Source organism: Acipenser ruthenus, chromosome 28, assembly GCF_902713425.1.
Source record: "Acipenser ruthenus chromosome 28, fAciRut3.2 maternal haplotype, whole genome shotgun sequence".
NCBI classification, from domain to species: domain Eukaryota; kingdom Metazoa; phylum Chordata; class Actinopteri; order Acipenseriformes; family Acipenseridae; genus Acipenser; species Acipenser ruthenus.
The window spans coordinates 17085362-17105495 of NC_081216.1; the positions used below are offsets into that span (position 1 = coordinate 17085362).

Consider the following 20134-nt stretch of genomic DNA (forward strand, 5'->3'; position numbering starts at 1 on the left):
CCCTCCAGTAAATCTATTGGAAACTCAAGTTATGCTCTCCTACTGTTTGCAGTATGTTGTAATTGAGACTAAACTTTAGATAAACAGACCTTTTTAGTGTTCTCTGTACCACTTCACAGTGCACAAAGCCAAAAACTCACTTTATGTACTTTTAGAATAATATATTATCCAGTAATTCAAATACTTACCATCTTGGTCATTTGTTTTGCTATTTGTTGGTGTAGGACACATCATAATCATCATGTGTTCTCATGTTCAGTTTTCAATATATTTAGCACAAAATGCCATCCATTACTGTAAACACCAGTCATTAGGTAAAACCAATGCAACGATGCAGGTTTGTCTGCTTGATATAGTTTGTTATGGTTGTACCTCAGTTCAGTAGGTAACAGGGCTGTGCTGGATTGTAGGATGCCAAGTCGGATGCAGAATTGTGGGGTTGTAAATGTAACTACATGGCATGGAGTTGTACACTGATTGATCAGTCTATAGTCGAGCATGTACTTAACTGTAAATTATTAAGTTGGATTTGTGTCTTTTATTTTCTAATTGGAATGGTTCATGCCCTACATGGATGACTGTTGTACTGTAGTTTTCTTCATTAGCAGAAAATCAGCATGTGCATTCTCTTCAGAGTGCAGAGGTCAATACAGAGCTGGTAAGCAGTCCATTGCCTTTGCACTGCAGTGATTTGCTTGAGCCCTTAACCTGATGTAGGAATGGAGTGCATGATCCACTGATCTATTTCAGTATGTGAAACTCTGTAGTCACTTGCAATAGCAAGTGAGGCTTTTGGGTTTAACTGGCTCTACTGCACTGTTAAAAGCTTCCTGGACATTGCAGTGGCCCGACCTGATTCCTTTTGTGACTTGGTTTCTTTCTGAAGGATTTCAAAGATCGGCTCCCCCTGCTACCCCCCCTTCCCACACTAATTGAGATCCACGACTCTACGATGCTGCCTTTTTAAAAGCTGTGATCCGCTCGGTTCACCATCTTAGATAGCTAGTAACTCAAGGCCACACATCAGAGCGTCTGACAGATATGGCTGGAATGTAATAGGGCAGTTCAGTGACTTGATAGGGCTCTGACAGTTACACACTGCAGTTGCCCGTGAGAAATACCTAAGGATTATTTAAGAGCGAGTGCACGATTTAAATTAATGTATTTATAAATGGTATGAAACACGAATACTGGATGTGAAACCTCTACCCTTTGGGAGGAGGGGGGAACTTAAACTAGCATGTCCATGTGTTTTATTTAGCAAGTAATCGGAGCTTCACTTGGGTTTGTGACATTTTTGCGTCCACTGCATACAATATGTAAGGCTGCATTTCACCAGCTGACAGGTTAAAATGCTTTACAAGGGGGCACAGGGGGAGAGAAATCGCACATAATCAAGTTACAACTTTTATACAATATGTATACAGTCCTCAAATAATGTGTATTTAAAATATCTGCTGTCTTTTACAAGTCTGCAGTGTTGAAGAGTTATAAAGTACAAGAATGAACTACTGTATAGTGCCACAGTGTGAGGAAAATGGCTAGTTTGTTTGCCAAAGTAAAATTTGCAGTACAAAAATACCAAAGCAGTGTTTCAGTTGCAGCATATAAATACTACTGTGTCTTACGTTGACGCATGCAAAAAACACAGTAATGGATAGCTGAAATGTCATCAGTGTTACAGTGGTAACAAACGAGCAAAGGCAATGAAGCATACAGTACTGATGTACAGTATCTTTATTTCTTTGTCTGTTCTGTGCATCAATAATCCTTGCGTCCTACTTCTGGAATGCGTCAAGAACACGAAATTGAATGCACAACAGTTAAATGATTTTGCAGCCCATGGTTTTAAAAACAACAAAAAAAAACCCAAATGGACTACTCATAATGTAGCTAAAGTCCTCAAAGTTAACATGAAGAATGTTTGCAAGGAAATGACAAACTATAAATCAAGACTGTTGTAGTTTTTGTTCCAGAAAAGTCTGTTGAGGTATAGTACTGCAGCAGCTACATTACAGGCACTGTATAAGATCTGCTGGTTGTACTGTAGCAATCGGTCATAACCATGGTAACATGGAAGTCAAGCAGGAAAACACATTCCATGGCTGTACTGCAAGTGTTTCATAGCTACTGTCTGAGCTGTGTGCTGAGAGGGTCTCCACTGGAGACAGGAAGTGCTGGAGACAAGGGGAGGAGGAGGAGGAGGAGGGGAGTGACTGGTACAGGCTTTGGTGCTGAAGCCAAGATGTACTGCAGATGTGCCATGCGAGGGTAACTCCAGCACACATGGAAGGAGACGGCTCTGCTCTATACAGTAATGAAGGGGGCGGGGGGGCGGGGGGGGCGGGGGGGGGGGGGGGGGGGGGGTGCTGCTCTGGATTAGTTGGCAGTCCGTGCCAGAGTAAAAAAAAATCCCTTTGTGGAACATTAGCCATAAAAATAAACTTGGAAAAATGAACTACTTTTATGTGTGCCAATTGTGGGGGGGGGGGAAACATTTTTTTTAATCCTTAGTTATTTACTCTTCACTGCAAGTACTTTAGACAAGTTTTCTAACAACTGGGCTACTTAAACTCACAGCCCTCCATTCTCTTGCACAGAAATCCCCAAACAATTTGATACTGCTTTATCCACATTTTAGATTATCACTTTTAACCATAAGAAAGCACTAAAGCCAATTGCAGTATCTTACACAGCGTGTGCAGCCACTCGCTCTTGGCTGCTCAACTGAAGTTGAACCCTTACCCTTCCACTTCTTAAAAATAATCCTCCACATTGATGGCTTGCACTTTATCTGTGAGGCATTTAAGGTAAGCTTTGACCTCATGAAGTTCAAACATTGCTAGTGCATTGTATCCCATTAGAAGATAGCTAAGCTGGCATTCTGGTGTTGGAGGTGTGTTTACAGACCAGCGGGTGGGTTAGGGAGATGATGGGTAAAGTTTTTTTTTTTTTTTTTCCCCAATGCATGTCTGTGCCACTGTGGCAAAGTGGTAATGACGTGCAGGTGAGTGCAGTGCAGAATAATCACACAGACAGACGTTGGTACAGGTGCAAGGGTGTTTATTTAATTTAATAAATGTCCAGAGCCTCAAGGCAAAACCTGTAAATAATAATGGTGCTGGAAGTGATACAGCGGCGTGTATCACTTCTAATTGTAATCCTACGGGTTTGACCCGCAACCCCAAAGTCCCGTTCAGACACCCACACTAAACACAAACACAAAGACAGTGCGTGATTCAAGTGCTAAAAGGTGCAAACACAAAGACAGTTCCGATAGTGAAAAAGGTGAGTGGTGAAGTCCGGGTTTTCGCTGGCCTGCGGCTGCAGCTCCGGATCGTGCTCAGTAATCTTTAGTGAGACAACAACACACAAGACACACAGTGTTAGGACACAGACACAAAAACACTCACGGTCGATTTCCACAATACGGGCTCCTTCTTGGTTATATGAGTTAACCATATGCAAAGGAACAGATCACTCAAGCCATGCCCCCTATTTATACCCTCGCCCATGACCCCGAGGTTAACGAGCGCATCCGCTCCTCCAGTCCTCGGATGCCACGCCGCTTACCTTCTGGGTCACTGAGCTCGGGTGCCATAGCTCCGCCCCCTTCCGAACCGACCGACTTCCATCTACCCTACGGAATAAATTGTCGTGCCATTTCATTAAGGGTACTCTGTTCCTCGTACACCGTGCTCTCACAGGTCGAAAGGGAGATCTAACACTAAGACTCATTCGATCTCTGTCACAGCCACATTTTTTCTTTCTTTTCTTGTAGGCCAAAACAATAATGTGTTGTGTAAATGAGCTATCTAGGATGTTCATTGTTTATTCAAATTCCTGAATTTGCATTATATATAAGCTGCATCTCCCTGTAACAATTGACATGATGGGGAAATACAGCAGAGTCCTGATGCTGTGGAAGGTGTTTGGTTGGCAAGCGCTTCCGTATGAAAGCCTGACCTTTCATAAGAAACATTCTCCAAAGTGATTGCAGATGACTTTGCTGTTGATTTCCAAACCTGAAATAGAGATGGTAAACATTGAGGAATGGTCACGTAACAAGCTCAGGTGAGTCTTATTAACCCCATAATAAAAACAGGAATGGATCAAACTCCTATGCAGTGGGAGTCTTGTTTCCATCCCTGTGCCATATTTAAATAATTTTGCTATGGGGTTTAGCTGAAACAAGACATGATCTCATTGCTCAACAAGCAGTATATGCAACAAGATCTGGATACCATTGCATTGTTTTATAGTTGCGTTTTTACAGCTAGCCAAACAATCAGTCAGTGTTGGTGGTAAAATGTGCTTTCAGAATGCTCTGTTTTACTCTTGTGTGTCCAGCGGTCCAGATAAACTGCGTACCTGCTGTTTTTACGTGTTTAAAAAATCTGAAATACACACTAAATTTAAATATAATGCGTAAAAAGATGCATGGCAATTTTGCTGCACAGCTTGTCTGCCTCCCCTAAAACGTCCACTAACAACATCTCCCAGAATACAATGTCTTCAGTTACTAGGAAACTACACAAGAAAGACCAACCCAACAAACATTATCCAATCTCTGGCTAGCCCTGTTGTCTTTGTAGCCAATCACAGTAAGAATAAGAAACATTGTAAACTACACAGGTTGAAGCGTAAACACCCCAATCCAGCTACAAATCCAACTGGAGCCTCTAAAAAAAGGTGCATATAATATTAAACTAACTGTTTTATAACTTATTAATGCATTTCCTTATTGTATTTATCTGTATGGTTATATTGAAGTTTTAATATATTGACTGAGTTTAAGAATTTTAATGTTAAAATATAAGTAACGTAATTAATTTGCAGAGTCAGTGTGATACCTCAAAAAAAATGCGCTGTGCCGATAAAGAACCTTTTAAATGGAAGGTTCTTTTTTAATGCCTACCCCGTTACCATTAAAGAGTGTACATTATTTATCGAGATTACTGGTGACTTCAAGGTAATGTTGCATTTTACTCTGTTAAAATTAGAGGGTAAGTTACTTACAGACCCCAAACCTTATCTGGAGCGATGTGTGTGTCACAGTATTTGAAGCGGAGGTTTAAACTCATTCAAGGTATGTTTGAGAAAGAGAATGCATTTTGTATTCGTGTAAGTTTGATCATGTAGGTTTGGACTGATACAGTAGGAGGGCTACAAATAAACTATTACAATTTGAAAAAAGACAATGTTAACAACTATAATATCAAATAAATCCACACAAATATAAGGGTGGTCTATTTCCTAGTCTCCAAGCTATTACTGTTATGATGTAGTTAGTAGTAGTAGTGTTGTTGTTGTTGTTGTTGTTGTTGTTGTTGTTGTTATAAAATATTTGAATGTACTACACATACATACTAACACAAAACATATTTGCTTCATTGCACAGCCTGTTCAAGTACTTATCTTGTCCCTGCCACTTGAGTTGTTAGTACGGTAGAGTATAATAGAACAGTTTCCTTTTGATATCTGACAGGCCTTTCATTACTGAAGTTCCCTAGGCTGCAGTTAATCCTACAATAATAGACGACCCAGCGCCTTTGCTTTGACTGGAAGTGTCGCATGACGTCAAGGCAAGCTCTCAGCTCTTCTCCATTTTCAATCAGCTCGACACAGTGTAACAAAGTGTTCGTGCTCCGGGTCCATCGACACAGACACCCAAGCCTGGGGGAGCTGGGGGCTGTTTCACAGGCTGCCCCTGTTCTACAAAGGAATCAGAACAATAATGTTGTAGGCCAACACAGCAACATTAGCCAGAGCCCTGTTTGTCTATCTGTTTGTATAGTGCTGCTTCATTATCTGGCTCGCACATCAGAAAATGATGAAATATGGAGGTCAGTGAATTGGTGCACCTGAAGTTCAGTGTATCTACAGAATACTCCATATGGCCTAACCAGGAACTAACCGAGTGCATGTTTGTTTGTTGTTTTTTATACTGTGTAAATTGAATTAATCCTAAAACCTGTACAGTAGTACTGCTGTTCTGTAGCAGTCTCTCTATGTACCACACAAACAGGCTGTTTTTCCTGCTGCACGTGCGGGGAGAGTGACGGGACATTCCCTTTGTTGCTCAATCGTTGGGTTTTCCTGCAGGTCCTCTGAACAGGATAGTGGCACTGGGTCCCTGTGTTGTACAAAAGAGCTAATTGTCTTTGTGGTACTCTAGGTGGTATTGCACAACATTAACCAAACTGCAATGCAAATAAAACCAGGAGCTCCCTGCCTCTATTTGCATCACATTTTCCCTGTATGGCTATTTTACATTTTTTTTTATATAGAGAGAGAGAAGTTCAATTTTTTCAAAATGGAAAATCCCTGAATCAGGTGCACTGTCATCTCAACTATGTGTTCAGTCAACTGCATTATGTTGATATTTCTATGCTGAGGTTCTTCATCCAAAACTATAAAACACTAAATAATGGTTGTGTGTAGTGCTTTATTGGTGACGTCAGTGGGCAGAGAAAGGGTATTACCTTAACTGTTGAGTCATCTGGCTTAGCCTTCAAAAATTGTCAATTTTAATTTTACATCTATAAAAAACACACAATTCCATAATACTTGAGCAGTCTTGTATCAGGGAGGGAATGTAAAAGATGAACTTGATGAAGGCCAGCATCTGATTGCATCTTCCAACCCCCCCCCCCCCAAACTAAATATTTTGGCAGTACTAGGAAATCCTGAGTTCTATAATAGCTGCATTTAGAGAGAGTTGCATTCCTCCCTTCCGTCTCAGCAGCTTTAATTAATGAAGCCAGACGTTCAGGGTAATTTAATTAGACTCAGAATACAAAATGCGTCACGTCTCGACAGGGTTTGCTGATTTTAAATCAAGTCGATATAAATCATGATTTTTTCATTTACTGCCTATTTTATATAGTTTCTCAAGGAAAAGACATGAAAAGTATGTTTTAAAAACCTTTTATGAACACATACAGTGCCTTGCATAAGTATTCACCCCCCTTGGACTTTTCCACATTTTGTAGTGTTACAACCTGGAATTAAAATGGATTTAATTGGGATTTTTACCATTTGATTTACACAACATACTTAACACTTTGAAGGTGCAAAATATTTTTTATTGCGACACAAAAGTTAATTAAACAAAAAAAACACATCTGGATCCTGCAATTTTTGCCCATTCTTCTTGGCAAAATTGCTCAAGCTCTGTCAAGTTGGATGGGGACCGTTGGTGAACAGCAATTTTCAAGTCTTTCCACAGATTCTCAATCGGATTGAAGTCTGGGCTTTGACTGGGCCATTCTAAGACATTCAGGTTCTTGTTTTTAAACCACTCCAGTGTAGCTTTGGCTGTGTGTTTAGGGTCATTGTCCTGCTGGAAGGTGAACCTCTGCTCCAGTCCCAGGTCTCTTGCAGACTGAAACAGGTTTTCCTCTATAATTTCCCTGTATTTGGCTCCATCCATCTTGCCCTCAATCCTGACCAGTTTCCCAGTCCCTGCCGATGAAAAGCATCCCCATAACATGATGCTGCTTTCTTCTCGCCACTCTTCCATAAAGCCCAGCTTTGTGGAGCGTCCGGGTTATAGTTGTCCCGTGGACAGTTTCTCCCATCTCAGCTGTGGATCTCTCCAGCTCCTTCAGAGTTTACCATTGGCCTCTTGGTTGCTTCTCTGACTAATGCCCTCTTTACCTGGTCACTGAGTTTTGGTGGATGGCCTTCTCTAGGGATGGCCTTCTCGCGGTTGTGCCATATTCTTTCCATTTTTTAATAATGGATTTAACGGTGCTCCGGGTGATGTTCAAAGTTTGGGATATTTTTTTATAACCCAACCCTGATTGGTGCTTCTCCAGAACTTTTCCCGGACTTGTTTTGATAGCTCCTTGGTCTTCATGATGCTGTTTGTTTAGATATGCTCTCTAACAAACTCTGGGGCCTTCCAGAAACAGGTGTATTTAATCTGAGATCATGTGACACTTTAATTGCACACAGGTGGACTCCATTCAACTAATTATGTGACTTCTAAAGGCAATTGGTTGCACCAGAGCTTATTTAGGGGTGTCACAGCAAAGGGGGTGAATACTTATGCAATCAAGACTTTTCAGTTTTTTATTTGTAAATCATTTTGAAAAATATGTAGATTTTTTTTCCCCACTTCGACATTATGGACTATTTTGTGTAGATCAGTGACAAAAAATCCTAATTAAATCCATTTTAATTCCAGGTTGTAACACTACAAAATGTGGAAAAGTCCAAGGGGGGTGAATACTTATGCAAGGCACTGTACATCTTAAACTTTTACTGTCTATAAACTAAAACTCTTAGGGCTGTATTCTGATCACAGTGCAAATGCAAGTGCAAGCGTGCGCATAAATGGAGCGAAGATGTAAAAAAATGACATGGTATTCTGAAGACATGTTTTGCCCTGTTATAGAGCGCCTGCCCCATCATGAACATATTCACCCGCAGAAACCAGGTTTATTTAGTGGTGCAATCAGGAACTTTAACAATTGAACACACTATAAAAAGCAAAGTAGTCCTAAGTAACAAATGTGTGGCTTTTGGACTGACACAGAAAGAGGAAATCAAAGAAAAAAAAAAGTAAAAGAAAAGAATGACTGGGATGAGTGAGGGGGGGTTTTCTCTGGCATACTCCTCTGCTAAATTATTGTACATCACATGTTGTAGCTCACATTTAGAGGATGGCACAATGGTAAATAATTAGCATTATTTATGTATTCATTTAAGATTGAGTAATTTAGTTTGGTATGTAACTATTCACAAACCACCATTTCCAACATCCTGAAATTTACAGTTTGGAGGTACTGTAGAGCTACAACTACGGTACTACAAAAAAAAAAAAAATTAAAAAACAAAAGAAAAAATGTGATTTTTAAATCAAAAATACAATTAAAATTTTTTTAAAAATCACCAACCCTGTGTCTGGCCACTTAGGAGGAGAAAGAAAAAGAAATGGCTTAAAAGCAAAAGTCACCATAGACAACTAAAAATTTAAAACTCCCTATATCTGACATGCATTCAGTCACTGAGACAAATGGTGACAATTCTATCTCTAAATGTTCCGGTGTGGACACGTTTGCAGCAGGTGGCTGCATAAGCATGCAGGAATACCATGTATATCCACATACAATTGTTACACAGTGTCTAAAAAATAAAAAAAATAAAAACTTACAAAATTAATTTAATTGAAGTTCTGGTTGAACAGTTTCCAGATGTGTCGTGAATGCCGACCAGTTAATTTGATTAAATATAGCTTGATTGGTTTAAAAACTCCTATAGTTTGGAGTTTCCCCAAATCCTACATTCATAAAAAATATTAAATGAATTATGCCCTTTACCTCCTTATCAAATAGGGGAGTTTCAGAACCAAATTTAAGCTCTTTCCATTCCAGCATCACAACTGTATTGTGGGGTTTGTTCTATGTATCCATAATTGTGTTGACTTTATACACCTGCTTGACCAGTGGTCTGCCATGTGAAGCCCCGGTCTCCATGAAGGGGAGCTGGAGTGGGTGGGTTGCTTAATCCTGGAGATGACTCTGTTGCAGTGACTGCAGCTGAAGGAATCGATCAGTCTGAATAAAACCTGACTGCAATAATACACATGTGCTATTCATCATTGAGGACTTCCCGGCTGCCTGAAATGCTTGAAGTATTGTCTGCATGCTTTGAAATTTTAAAGAAAGCTTGCACAGAGATGATTAAGTAACAGTGGGTGCTTGTTTTTGGGGAAAGACTGAGCATGGTGAATCCTATACATTACTATACATAGCACGTTGTCCACGCTATGTAAATGAATTCTACCAGTAGGCTCATTCTAACCCAGAATAAACCTGCTTGGATGAAATGTATTGTTGCTAGGTGGCGCTCTGATTGCTTTTGAATCTAACTTGACATTTTCATTCAGAGCATTAGAACGATCGGAAGTCCCATATAATTTAAAATAAAGTATGAACCTTCACGTTACAATTAACCTTTAAAATGCTAGAAGTGCTCAAGTTTGTGCATTCGTATTACTTTTAATGCAAAAAACATTTTAATTGTATTTAAGTAACAAAAAAGCAATTTAAGCTAACTTGTGCAATTATTTTAATCAATTCATAGTTTTATTGATTAAAAAGCATGAATTGATTCGCCAGACTTAACATCTAAACAGTTTGTTGCTTATGATATGCCAGGAAAATCCCTTGGCATACTGTATCCGAACTGTGGAGCAACATCTGATTGCAAGTTGGATCCTACTTGTGCCATATAAGGTTTACTGTTCTATATCCTATCCCTTATACAGTATCTCCACTGCCGCAGAACTGCTATCCACCACATGGCTGCTTTGTGGTGAAAAACAGAAACAGCTGACTTGGCTACAAAGCACTGCTGTGCTAGTGTGTGCCAACACTCTTCATTTTCTAATGGGAATGAGGTTTTGTGCTAGGAAGATGGAGGATTTACAGCCCAAGAAACTGTGTATGCAGAGAGAAAGGAAGGTGGATTCAAACACAATGCACATGAACCAATGTTCTCAGCCATGTTGCTAAACAGAACATCCATATAGACCCATGCAAATACTGGTAAATGCATTGAAAAAGCAAAAGCCTATGCGCACAGCAGTGTTTTGAAATGTCATTTTTCATTTGTAACTTCTATGCAAACACAGATCTGTTTTTTTTTTTTTCATAGGCAGTAAGACTTCATATAACTGTGCAAAATACCCTTTTGAAGTTTTATATTTTCTTTATTGTCTTAATCATATTAAAAGTTACTGAATCACTCAGGATAAAACTCATGACTGCATTTCCCGGTGATTACCAGAAAAACTAATATGACTGCGAGTTTTAGCTTAAGGTGCGAGACAAGTGATGTTTCCTGCCGTTCAGATAATGTTTTTAACTGATGTCTTGTCGTTGAGCACCAGGCTTTGTGCGCTGGGCTATCCTGCACGACTGCCTCCACCCCTGGCAGTTCACTGGCGATGTGTAATAGTTCTAAAATTTGCTCCATGTCTCTTTTATACCAGGCACGGTGGGGTGGAGTCCACTGGCAGACGAGCCGAGCCCTCCCTTATTTTTTTTTTTTTTTTTTTTCTTTCTTTCCCTTCACCTCTGGAACTTGGTTCACTGAGCACAAAGTGCATGGGAGCAATTGATAAATGAGTAATACTGCATTTTCACAAGCCATCAGACATTACAAGAAGATTATTTATAGCTTTCATAAGATACTCAGTACTTGGTGTATTTTGAACAACTGTGGCAGGTTCTGAAAATCCCTGTTTTTAATTGATTTGAACTGAATTCGATCCAATATTCCTACAGTAACACCCCCATACTTAATGTTCTCTGTTAAATTATCCCACTCCTAAGGTAACAATACTAAGGTCTGTCATTTGAACGTGTTGGTTGTAAGTTCTAAGAAGGGTTTGATGTGTCTCGGATTTAGAACCGAAGTCATTGTATTTTATCTTGCTCTTAATTGTATTAATACTTGTACTGTGATTCTTGAAATGTATTTTTGTTTACGACTGTAAGTCGCCCTGGATAAGGGCGTCTGCTATGAAATTATTATTATTATTATTATTATTATTATTATTATTATTATTATTTTTGCCCACCAGATACAAGTTAATTTGGTCGCCGGTCAATGCTCCCTGTCGGCATGGACAGTTTGTTTTGCTTTGTTTTTTTTTCTGTTGACGCTTCATTCCGAACTGGCAGTTTGTTTTAATGAGGGGGGAAAAACAAGAAGAGTCAGTTTGCAGCAGGAACAAGCATTTAAAAAAAATAAATAAATCTGAAACAAAATCTGCTTTGATGGTGAAGCTCCTTTTTTAAAAGCATGGAAAATGTCTTGTCTATTCAGTGACAGCGTAGATGTTGATCAAGGACTTTACATTGCGTGTTTACGGTTGACAATTGTTACAAAATGACAAACACTGAGCACTTTGTTGGGGTACCCCAGGATCCTATTAATGTAACAGAGTAACAGCACCACTAACACAGTAAGAGTATAGATTCCGGAGCAATGTACAGCATCTCTCTGAGCAGAATTGCAAGCCTTGCTTGAATCCTTCCGTGCACCTGTGGTCTGGTCACTGAAATACTGCACACATTCCCCTGGGCCCAAAGCCAGTCCTGTAAACTCACTGTCTGGTGCCTGAATCTGACGGGGCCATGCAAGGGAAGAAGAAAGGATAGCATTCCTAGCCTTTGCAGTGCAATCTCGAATCTGTTTTCACAGCTTCTTGTCAGCTCTGTCGGCTAATTTAGCTCTAACCTGCCTGAAAATAGTTTCGGATGGAAGTCAGATTTCACAGAAGGTCTTGGAATATAATTTTATATGAGGGGGTGAAAGCGAGGGCAACTGGCGCATTACCGCACAGTACTGTAATAGTATTGTAGTACTTACACTGGTGAGAGTTTGGTATTTTATTGTAAACATATTCTTGATTCACACTACTACGAATTTTATTACATTTAACTTACAGTATACTGCCCCCGGGGGGGGGGGGCACGCAATATGCAGCGAAGTTCTTGACTGTGGGAAACTAGGGGTTAAGCAGATTCTTGCTTCTATTCTTAGCTGATCTGTCTTGCCCTGAAGATGTGGCCCCCTGTCCTCTGGCCAGTTTAGCTTGGCTTGAGTTACACTGTACACACTGGAAGAAGAACAAGCCTATGAAACTTGAGAGGACCATGTCCTTGCAGTGATTATTTAGAGGGGCAGGGGTGCAAGAAGGCTTAATTTTGAAATAAATAAAAGGGGAGGGTGTGTGTGTGAATACCTTGTGGTTTTTTTTTTTTTTTTTTTTTTGGTTTTGTTTTTATATAATATATATTTCTATTTTTTTAAGACTATCCATGATGGATGTAAATTTTAGTTGCTTAAATGTTATTTCTATCGGGAGCTGAGCAGGAGAGCTGTGTCTAAGTTAGTTGTGTACATGTGGGATGTTCCATTGCACAGGAAGGGAAGCCGAGCAGCCTCGTCAGAGGATGTTGCAGTGATTTATGCACGGCAGTTTGCCCAGGACAGGAAAAAGGGGGGAGAGGGGGGAACATTAGCAGTCTGTGAGTCTGGCTTAGAAGTACACTTTCTTCTTTCTCCTGGAGCCTCTTGATTTTTAGTACATCACTTTAATGATTTGACTTTTTGTCGTTGTTGCCAATTTGTATCACCCCCGCAAATACCAAAACCAAACAAGAAAAAAAAATAAACTGTTCCACGTCTAACCCCCGCTGCATTCTTCTGTTTGCTACGTTGTGGTTCTGTGCAAGTTGTTTAAACATAGCGGGGCACTTCTGTAGAACGAAAAAAAGAGTAGTTTTATTCACAATTTGAGGCTAATTATTGAATAGAAAAAACAAATTACCAATCGCATCTCTGAAGAAAGGCAGTTGCACAAAGGGAGGGGTGCCGTTTCATTTTGAGAGGCGTGCTTTTTCTTGTTGCAGGTGTACAGAACGCTGGAGAGGATTTGTTTTGACACCACCGGAGAAAGGAAAGACAAGGTTAGGCGCGGTTTGCTGTGCTCTGTTGCTTAATTAATTAGCTCTCCTCTCTGTGTCACACACACAGACAGCCGCTGGAAACAGCTCGGGAAAGGGAAAGGGAAAAGGTGGCTCTCCCGGAGTCCGTCTGTTTTTATTTTGTTTGTTTTATAACTTTTTTTTTTTGGTAAAACGAGGACGCAAAACGGATCCATTCTGGATTACTTTATTCGAGTCCTATCTGCCGGTATGAGGTTAAAGAGGAATGGCTCCTATACGCTAAATAGGTAAGCAGTATTGATTGTATGTAACTGTATATTGCAACCCTATGGATGTGCATTTAAATAGATGCTCGTGTCTGTAATGCGCTATAAAGAAATCACAATGAACACGTATGAGTTACTCTTATAAAAATACTGTATCAGTACAAAATAGCTACAGTAGAAAACTACTCTTGATATTCTGTGAACCAAGACACAACATAATATAGTGTAGTAGTGCATGTTGTTGTTGTTGTGAAGAGTTCAGCTGGCAGGGACGGTATTAATTCATTTATATTTTATGCAATCATTGTTTTCCATTGCAAAAAAAAAACTTCAGACGCAGCAAATAATCGAGTAATATGCCATGTACGGTGTATTCATTACAGTACAATGCATTAAGCACTTGGGTAAAAGCACATGTGTAATTAAACTATAGAGATTGAAAAAATAAATGACAGTGGCAAGTAGTCGCAGCCATTGACAGTCATCTGCAAGTATCCTCATTTATTGTTGATGATGATGATTATTATTATTATTATTATTATTATTATTATTATTATTATTATTATTATTATTATTATTATTATTATTATGATATTTGAATGTTACAAGTAATCAAGTGGTCAGTCTACTAAAGCACAAGGGCAACAGGTCAGTACAGAATATAGGTTAACTACATGTGTAAACATGTTTACAGGTTTAACATGTAGCTGAAATGTTTCATTTCACGGGGTTTATGTAATAAAATAAAATACAGTACCGGTAAATAAATCTGCATGCTGTATAGGAAACAGTTTGTTAAATACAAGCATATTGCCTTTAACGTATCAGTTGATTTATCTATTTTTATTTAACATGTGATGAACATTAGACTCATACTGCATAGCAGATTCACCCATTCCTCGTTTTAATACAAACTTGATTAGCCATACTGTGTCCTATTCAACTGGTAGTAAAATCTGGAATGAATCAAACGCAATGGAAGTCTTATTTCCATCCCTGTGCTACAGTACGTTTTGACTAGCTCTGTTTTTTATATTTCTATCTAGCAGTAAAATAACACATTCATATAAAGTTAGTATCAGTGTGTGTGTTTGTTTTTGTGCAATGCCTAATATTTCTGTTAATCCTGATAATGGCAGGCAGTAATGAAGGCACCAAGGGGGGGCCCACCAAGAATATCTACTGAAGCCAATTGGCTGTATCAAATATTGCTGTATCAAATGATTGCTTTTGAAATTTCAGTTAATGCACCATCTTGCAAGTATCTCCCACTATGTGAAATCTTAGCTAAATGTAGGTGTCATGCAATACCGTATTTGTTGTGACCACTGGGACACTTTGCAATGCTGCTGTGGGGGAAAAAAAGCACACTGCAGAGCTATTTTGTATTGTAGTAACTTCCTAATAGCATATAGCATTAGTTACATATGTGTTCCTGGGAGAGATTGTTATCCAAGCTGAGCATTAGCACAGAGTGTACAAATAAGGCAAGACTGTGGCCTCCGGGAACTGAAAACTTACCAAAAACCGCTACGCCATCATATCTGGGTCCAAAGTTAGTCAGGATTTGTCACTATGCTGGTTGCTCTCAGTCACAGGCATCTCATATTTGCTTGCATATGGTTCACTGACATCAGGTTGCTTAATTGTGCACCTGGAGGCATAAATCTGAGCCTGTCAGGGGCAGACAGATCTTAAACACATGACTTAATGAAGCGGAAAGATTGGAAACAGGTCACTGACAGCTGTCTGCTCTGTCCCTACCGGTTCTGCTGGGCTCAGGTGTTTTTCATGCCTGCTGCAGGTTTTATTTATTTATTAGGGTGTTGAATTGGAGACCTGAGACCTGGGATCCATTTTTATTTATCCACAGAGTAGTGGTGGATAGTAGCACGAACACTGTGATGTGGTCATCTAAATTGAGACCAAACTCGTTTCACTTCTGACCACTAGGGCCAGTGTACCTGTACTGCATGTTTGGTTAGTTGTTACTGCATGAACTGTTTGATTATCAACACTAAAAGCATAAAAATCCAAATCCATAGCTGGTCCATTTTGCGTTTCCAGAAAACACTACCACCAGATCCAGACCCAGCCCGTAGGTAATGTAAATTGCAGTTACATTGACTTTGCTATTCTGCTGAACTTGTTAATTGCAGCAAGGGATGCAAATGTCCTTTAAGAACATTTGGAGAGAGCTCAGTCTTCACAAGGATAATCTTTAAAATGATGAGCAGTTGCTGTAAAACATGTGTGGGCCTGGAGTCAACCTCCAAGTAAACCTTCGGAACCTAAATTCCCTGAATGCATCTCAAATAAATATACAATGTAGAACTATTTGGCAAGTGTCATACTTTTCATTTTTTTAACAATTGAGTCTGTCTGTGTTTAATAGATTAAACCAGGGTTCTCAGCTCCAGTCCTCACAGATCTCTACAGTCAGAATTTGTCTTTTAACCTTTTTGCTATTGCTTTGTTTTGCAGACTAGTTTGTGTTGCCATTATATAGAAAACACAATAAAAAGGGTGGAATAATAGTAATAGAGTGACTAAGAAGTAAGCAATTCATTTGTTACAGTAGCAGTGGTTACAGTAGCTCTCATTTTAACAATAGAATTTCCACATCTCACATACTCAAGGTGGGGCTGCTTTACTGACAGTGCAGGGACAGTAGAGTATCTGTGCACCTCGTGTCAACAGTCAAGGTAACTTGGTTGCTGTTATTAGCAGTTGCAGAGGGACACTATATATATGTATGTATGTATATGTGTATATATATATAATTAATTATTTATTTTTATTTTTTTTATTTTATTTTTTTTACAGGAAACATACCGGTATTTTCAACACCGCCTTAACAACCTTTATTAATACAGTATGTAGAAATGCTTAAAATCATATGAGACTCTGCACCTTTAAGAGTACTAATGTAATCCCTGAGGGAACGCTAAACCCCTTGAACTGATAAGGAGAAAGTGCTTGGGAAAAGCAGTTTTTTTTTTTTTCTGCGGGGAGATCAGCTACAGCAGCTGCAGTACTACAGTCAGCAGTTATTTAAGTCCCTTTTGCCAACCTAATCTTCCCGCCTTTCAGACCATAGCCAACAAGAGCGAGAGAGAGCAGGAGAGAGAGGCTGGCTTTCGGGTATTGTGAAGTTGAGCAGCTCAGTCTGCAGGATCGCACTGCTACAACTGCCATCACCAAATCTGCTGCTCTTTCTTCAGCTTTTAACATCAGCTTCTGAGTGCCAGATTCCTCATCTAGTGTAACATTGACTCCTACATGAGAAATACCCGCACTCTACAATGCCTCCCTCCCTAGGAGGTTCTTGCTGGACAGGGAAGTGGAAGCTACACTAGGCTGCAATGCTGCTGTCTCCAACACTGTAGTGACTGGTTATCTAAGAGCCTGAGCAGTAGGGGGGGCAAGGAAGACACCGCCCCCCCCCCTTTTGAAGAGGCTGCATGGGCGTTCTGGTTTGTTGTGATTGCTTCTTCTATAGGTAACATGTTTCTTTCTTGTTTGCAGTGTACAGATTTATTTCGGGGTGTGGTTGTGTTTTTCTGGGGGTGATATTCTGTAAAAGGAGGCGTTGTATTGGCAGAAATAACATATAAACATTCTTCTGGTTTGTGTGGAGTAGGGAGGCAGTTTGGCTAGGGTAAATGGCTCTTAGCCTGGTTTGAATGCTAGCTTGATCACATTGTGGGATCCGTTTACTGTAGGGGTTATTTCAGTGTGGAACTGTGTTTGCTTTTGCTGGCTGTGAAAAGTTTGGAAAATTTTGAGTTAACTTAACATTTGGGGTTTTATATTACTACTTTTCAAAAAATATGAACTGTTTTTTAAAGAAAAAAAGAAAGTGTACAAACTTTGCACTAAAACTGAAGCTCGGTAACTTGCCCATCCGAATCAGTCGCACGTGGTGTAAATTGACCCCTCACCCAGGTACCCCTGATAATCTTGCACACGTAGAGAGCTTAAATGATTTATCCTAACTGTCTTATCTGCTTGACGGAGTGTAGGAGCACAGTGATGATTTGTGATGAATGTTAACTGATTGGTGTAAAAGCTTTCTTTGCCATACACAGTTTAGACTAGGGTAAGACTTATGGAGTAAAGTAAGTTAGGAAACTGGATCCACTGAGGCTCTAAAGTTGCCTGCATAGTTAGGTAAACTATATTATTATTATTTTTTATTATTATTATTATTATTTATTTCTTAGCAGACGCCCTTATCCAGGGCGACTTACAATCGTAAGCAAATACATTTCAAGTGTTACAATACAAGTAATACAATAAGAGCAAGAAATACAATAACTTTTGTTCAAGTGTGACAAACCACAATTCAATAATACAGCAGATAATAGTGATAGTTACATCAGGATATGATTAAATAGTGATAGTTACATCAGGATATGATTAAATACAAACTATAGAGCACCCAGAACCAAAATGGCAGGCACATGGATGCAGTTTCATTACCTTCTATTGTCCCATATACAGTATGCTAAATCTTTTCTGGTCCCATATATACGGTATCCTAAATCTTTGACTAAGTCAAACAATTGGCACAAATGCAGTCTAGCACAGCTAGGGCAGGAGGAGCTGAAATGTTTTAACTGAAGTCAGCTGAACTGTAAAAGCCTGCACAGCTGCATTAGATTAAACTAGCAGCACTTGAATCGCGGTCCAGCCCAGAGAACAGCCTGTCCTTTGTCATGCTGGTAGCTTTTCGTTGTTTTACTTAAAACATATGGCACTGCTGAACAAAGGAAAGCGTGTGCTGCAGCAAATGTTTAATAACCCAGTTCTGATTCAAACACAACCTAGGGATATGATAGCTGTGTGACTGTACTGGGTCATGCAGTACTTTTAATTATGTAGTACACTCAACAGTGTAACCGTGCTTATTTCTGCAAGTTGCAGCAGAAGCATATCTATTGGTACAATGCATGTTTGTCTTAACAGGTGGGCTGGAATGTGCACAAACTGAACTCTCTTTTAAGGTCTTTCTTTCTGAAGGTACTGTAGTGCACAGGCCAAACTATGGAAGAATGTAATAAAACTAGCATCAAAGAATTGTATTTCAGTGTAAAACTGAACTTTGATGGTGGGATACTGCAATATTAAAGCGTGATGTGCTAATGCTGCAGCTGCATTTACACGTAGATCAGCCTTGTCCTTCACTCATATTGGGCATCGCTGGTTCAGCATTCGAGCCAAAGGAAAAACAGCTGGGAAAAGTAATGCATCTGCGTTTGTGCATCCATGTCAGAATACCTGTGTAAAAATAGAGCGCTGTGTTTAAACAAAGTTATTCCCTGGCGCTGGCTTTGAATCCAGCCTATGGAAAGGTGATCTGAAGCAAGTGCTCTTTGTTACCTCATTAGTACGACATTCTCAAGTGCCTTTTAGTCTTTTGCTGTTGATCTTTTTTTCTGTTTCAGGCTAGAACAGCGTTCTTAGCGTCCTTCCTTCTGGCCCGTTGGATTTCAGCTGCAGTGCTGCCAACTGGACGGTTTTTCCGCAAAAATGTGGCTGTTTTTAATTACGTTTTGCGGGAAAATCACTTTAATTTTATGGGGTTTTAGTGTGAAACAACTAAATAGGCTTTTAAAAGCAAAGTCTTTACTTTCTCATTAAACGCAGAATGAAGATTGCTAAAACGAGAGCACAGCATTTTAATAAATGACTAGTCTGTATTAATGTTAATACAATTACGAATAGTGATTTGTAATAGAGGGTGTCCTGCATTTGTTCTTTTTAGATTAATCGCTTATTAAAATGTTGAACCCTCATTTGCATGCAATTTCTTCCTTCTGTATGCACCAAAACATATACTTTTAAACCAGTTTTACTACTAAATGGCTAGCAGAAATCAATCGAATTCTTAAAGGGGAAGTAGGGTTGGACGATAATGACATTTTCAGTTATCAATTATCGGCCGTAAATTATCACGATTAATCATGATTATCGGCTGAAAAAATAACATATGTAAAATGTCTTGGAATTTATCAAATTTAAAGCTATATATACTTAAGCAATATGACAACTGCCTCTACGAGTTTAGAAGAAATAAAACTAGACAATTTTCAAAAAGACCAGCATCTTTAATAAAAGTTATGAAACAATGGTTGGTTACTAAAAAGCACAAATAATATAACCAAATGTTTGTTTGGTAGCTTTTCAACTTTTGAAATATAGGCTACTTATTAAAAAAAGTGTTTAAAAAAAAAAATAAAATAAATAAAATTATAAATTGCGACTCAAAAATATCAGCTTTTCCACACTGCCTACAGACAGGCTTATTACCTTGCGGATCACTTTCTGTCACTCCAAAAAACTGCCACACAGGACTGATGCTGTTTCTTTTTTCTAAAATCTTTTCGGAAG

The 20134-nt window shown here is 39.2% G+C and overlaps 1 protein-coding gene across 4 annotated transcripts in view; it reads left to right on the forward strand.

The window, feature by feature from the left end:
• Window positions 1-20134, forward strand: part of LOC117435058 (MOB kinase activator 2-like) — an 82467-nt gene that overhangs the window by 21534 nt on the left and 40799 nt on the right. Inside the window, exon 1 of one of the 4 annotated variants that reach the window (XM_034057955.3) lies at window positions 13048-13759. The exons of 2 other annotated variants lie outside the window; for them this stretch is intronic. In XM_034057955.3, the coding sequence (XP_033913846.1) occupies window positions 13722-13759 (38 nt within the window). In that variant the 5' untranslated portion in view covers window positions 13048-13721. Of the gene's footprint in view, window positions 1-13047; window positions 13760-16891; window positions 17241-20134 lie in introns of those variants that run through there. One more of the 4 variants, XM_034057954.3, reaches the window with a different exon arrangement.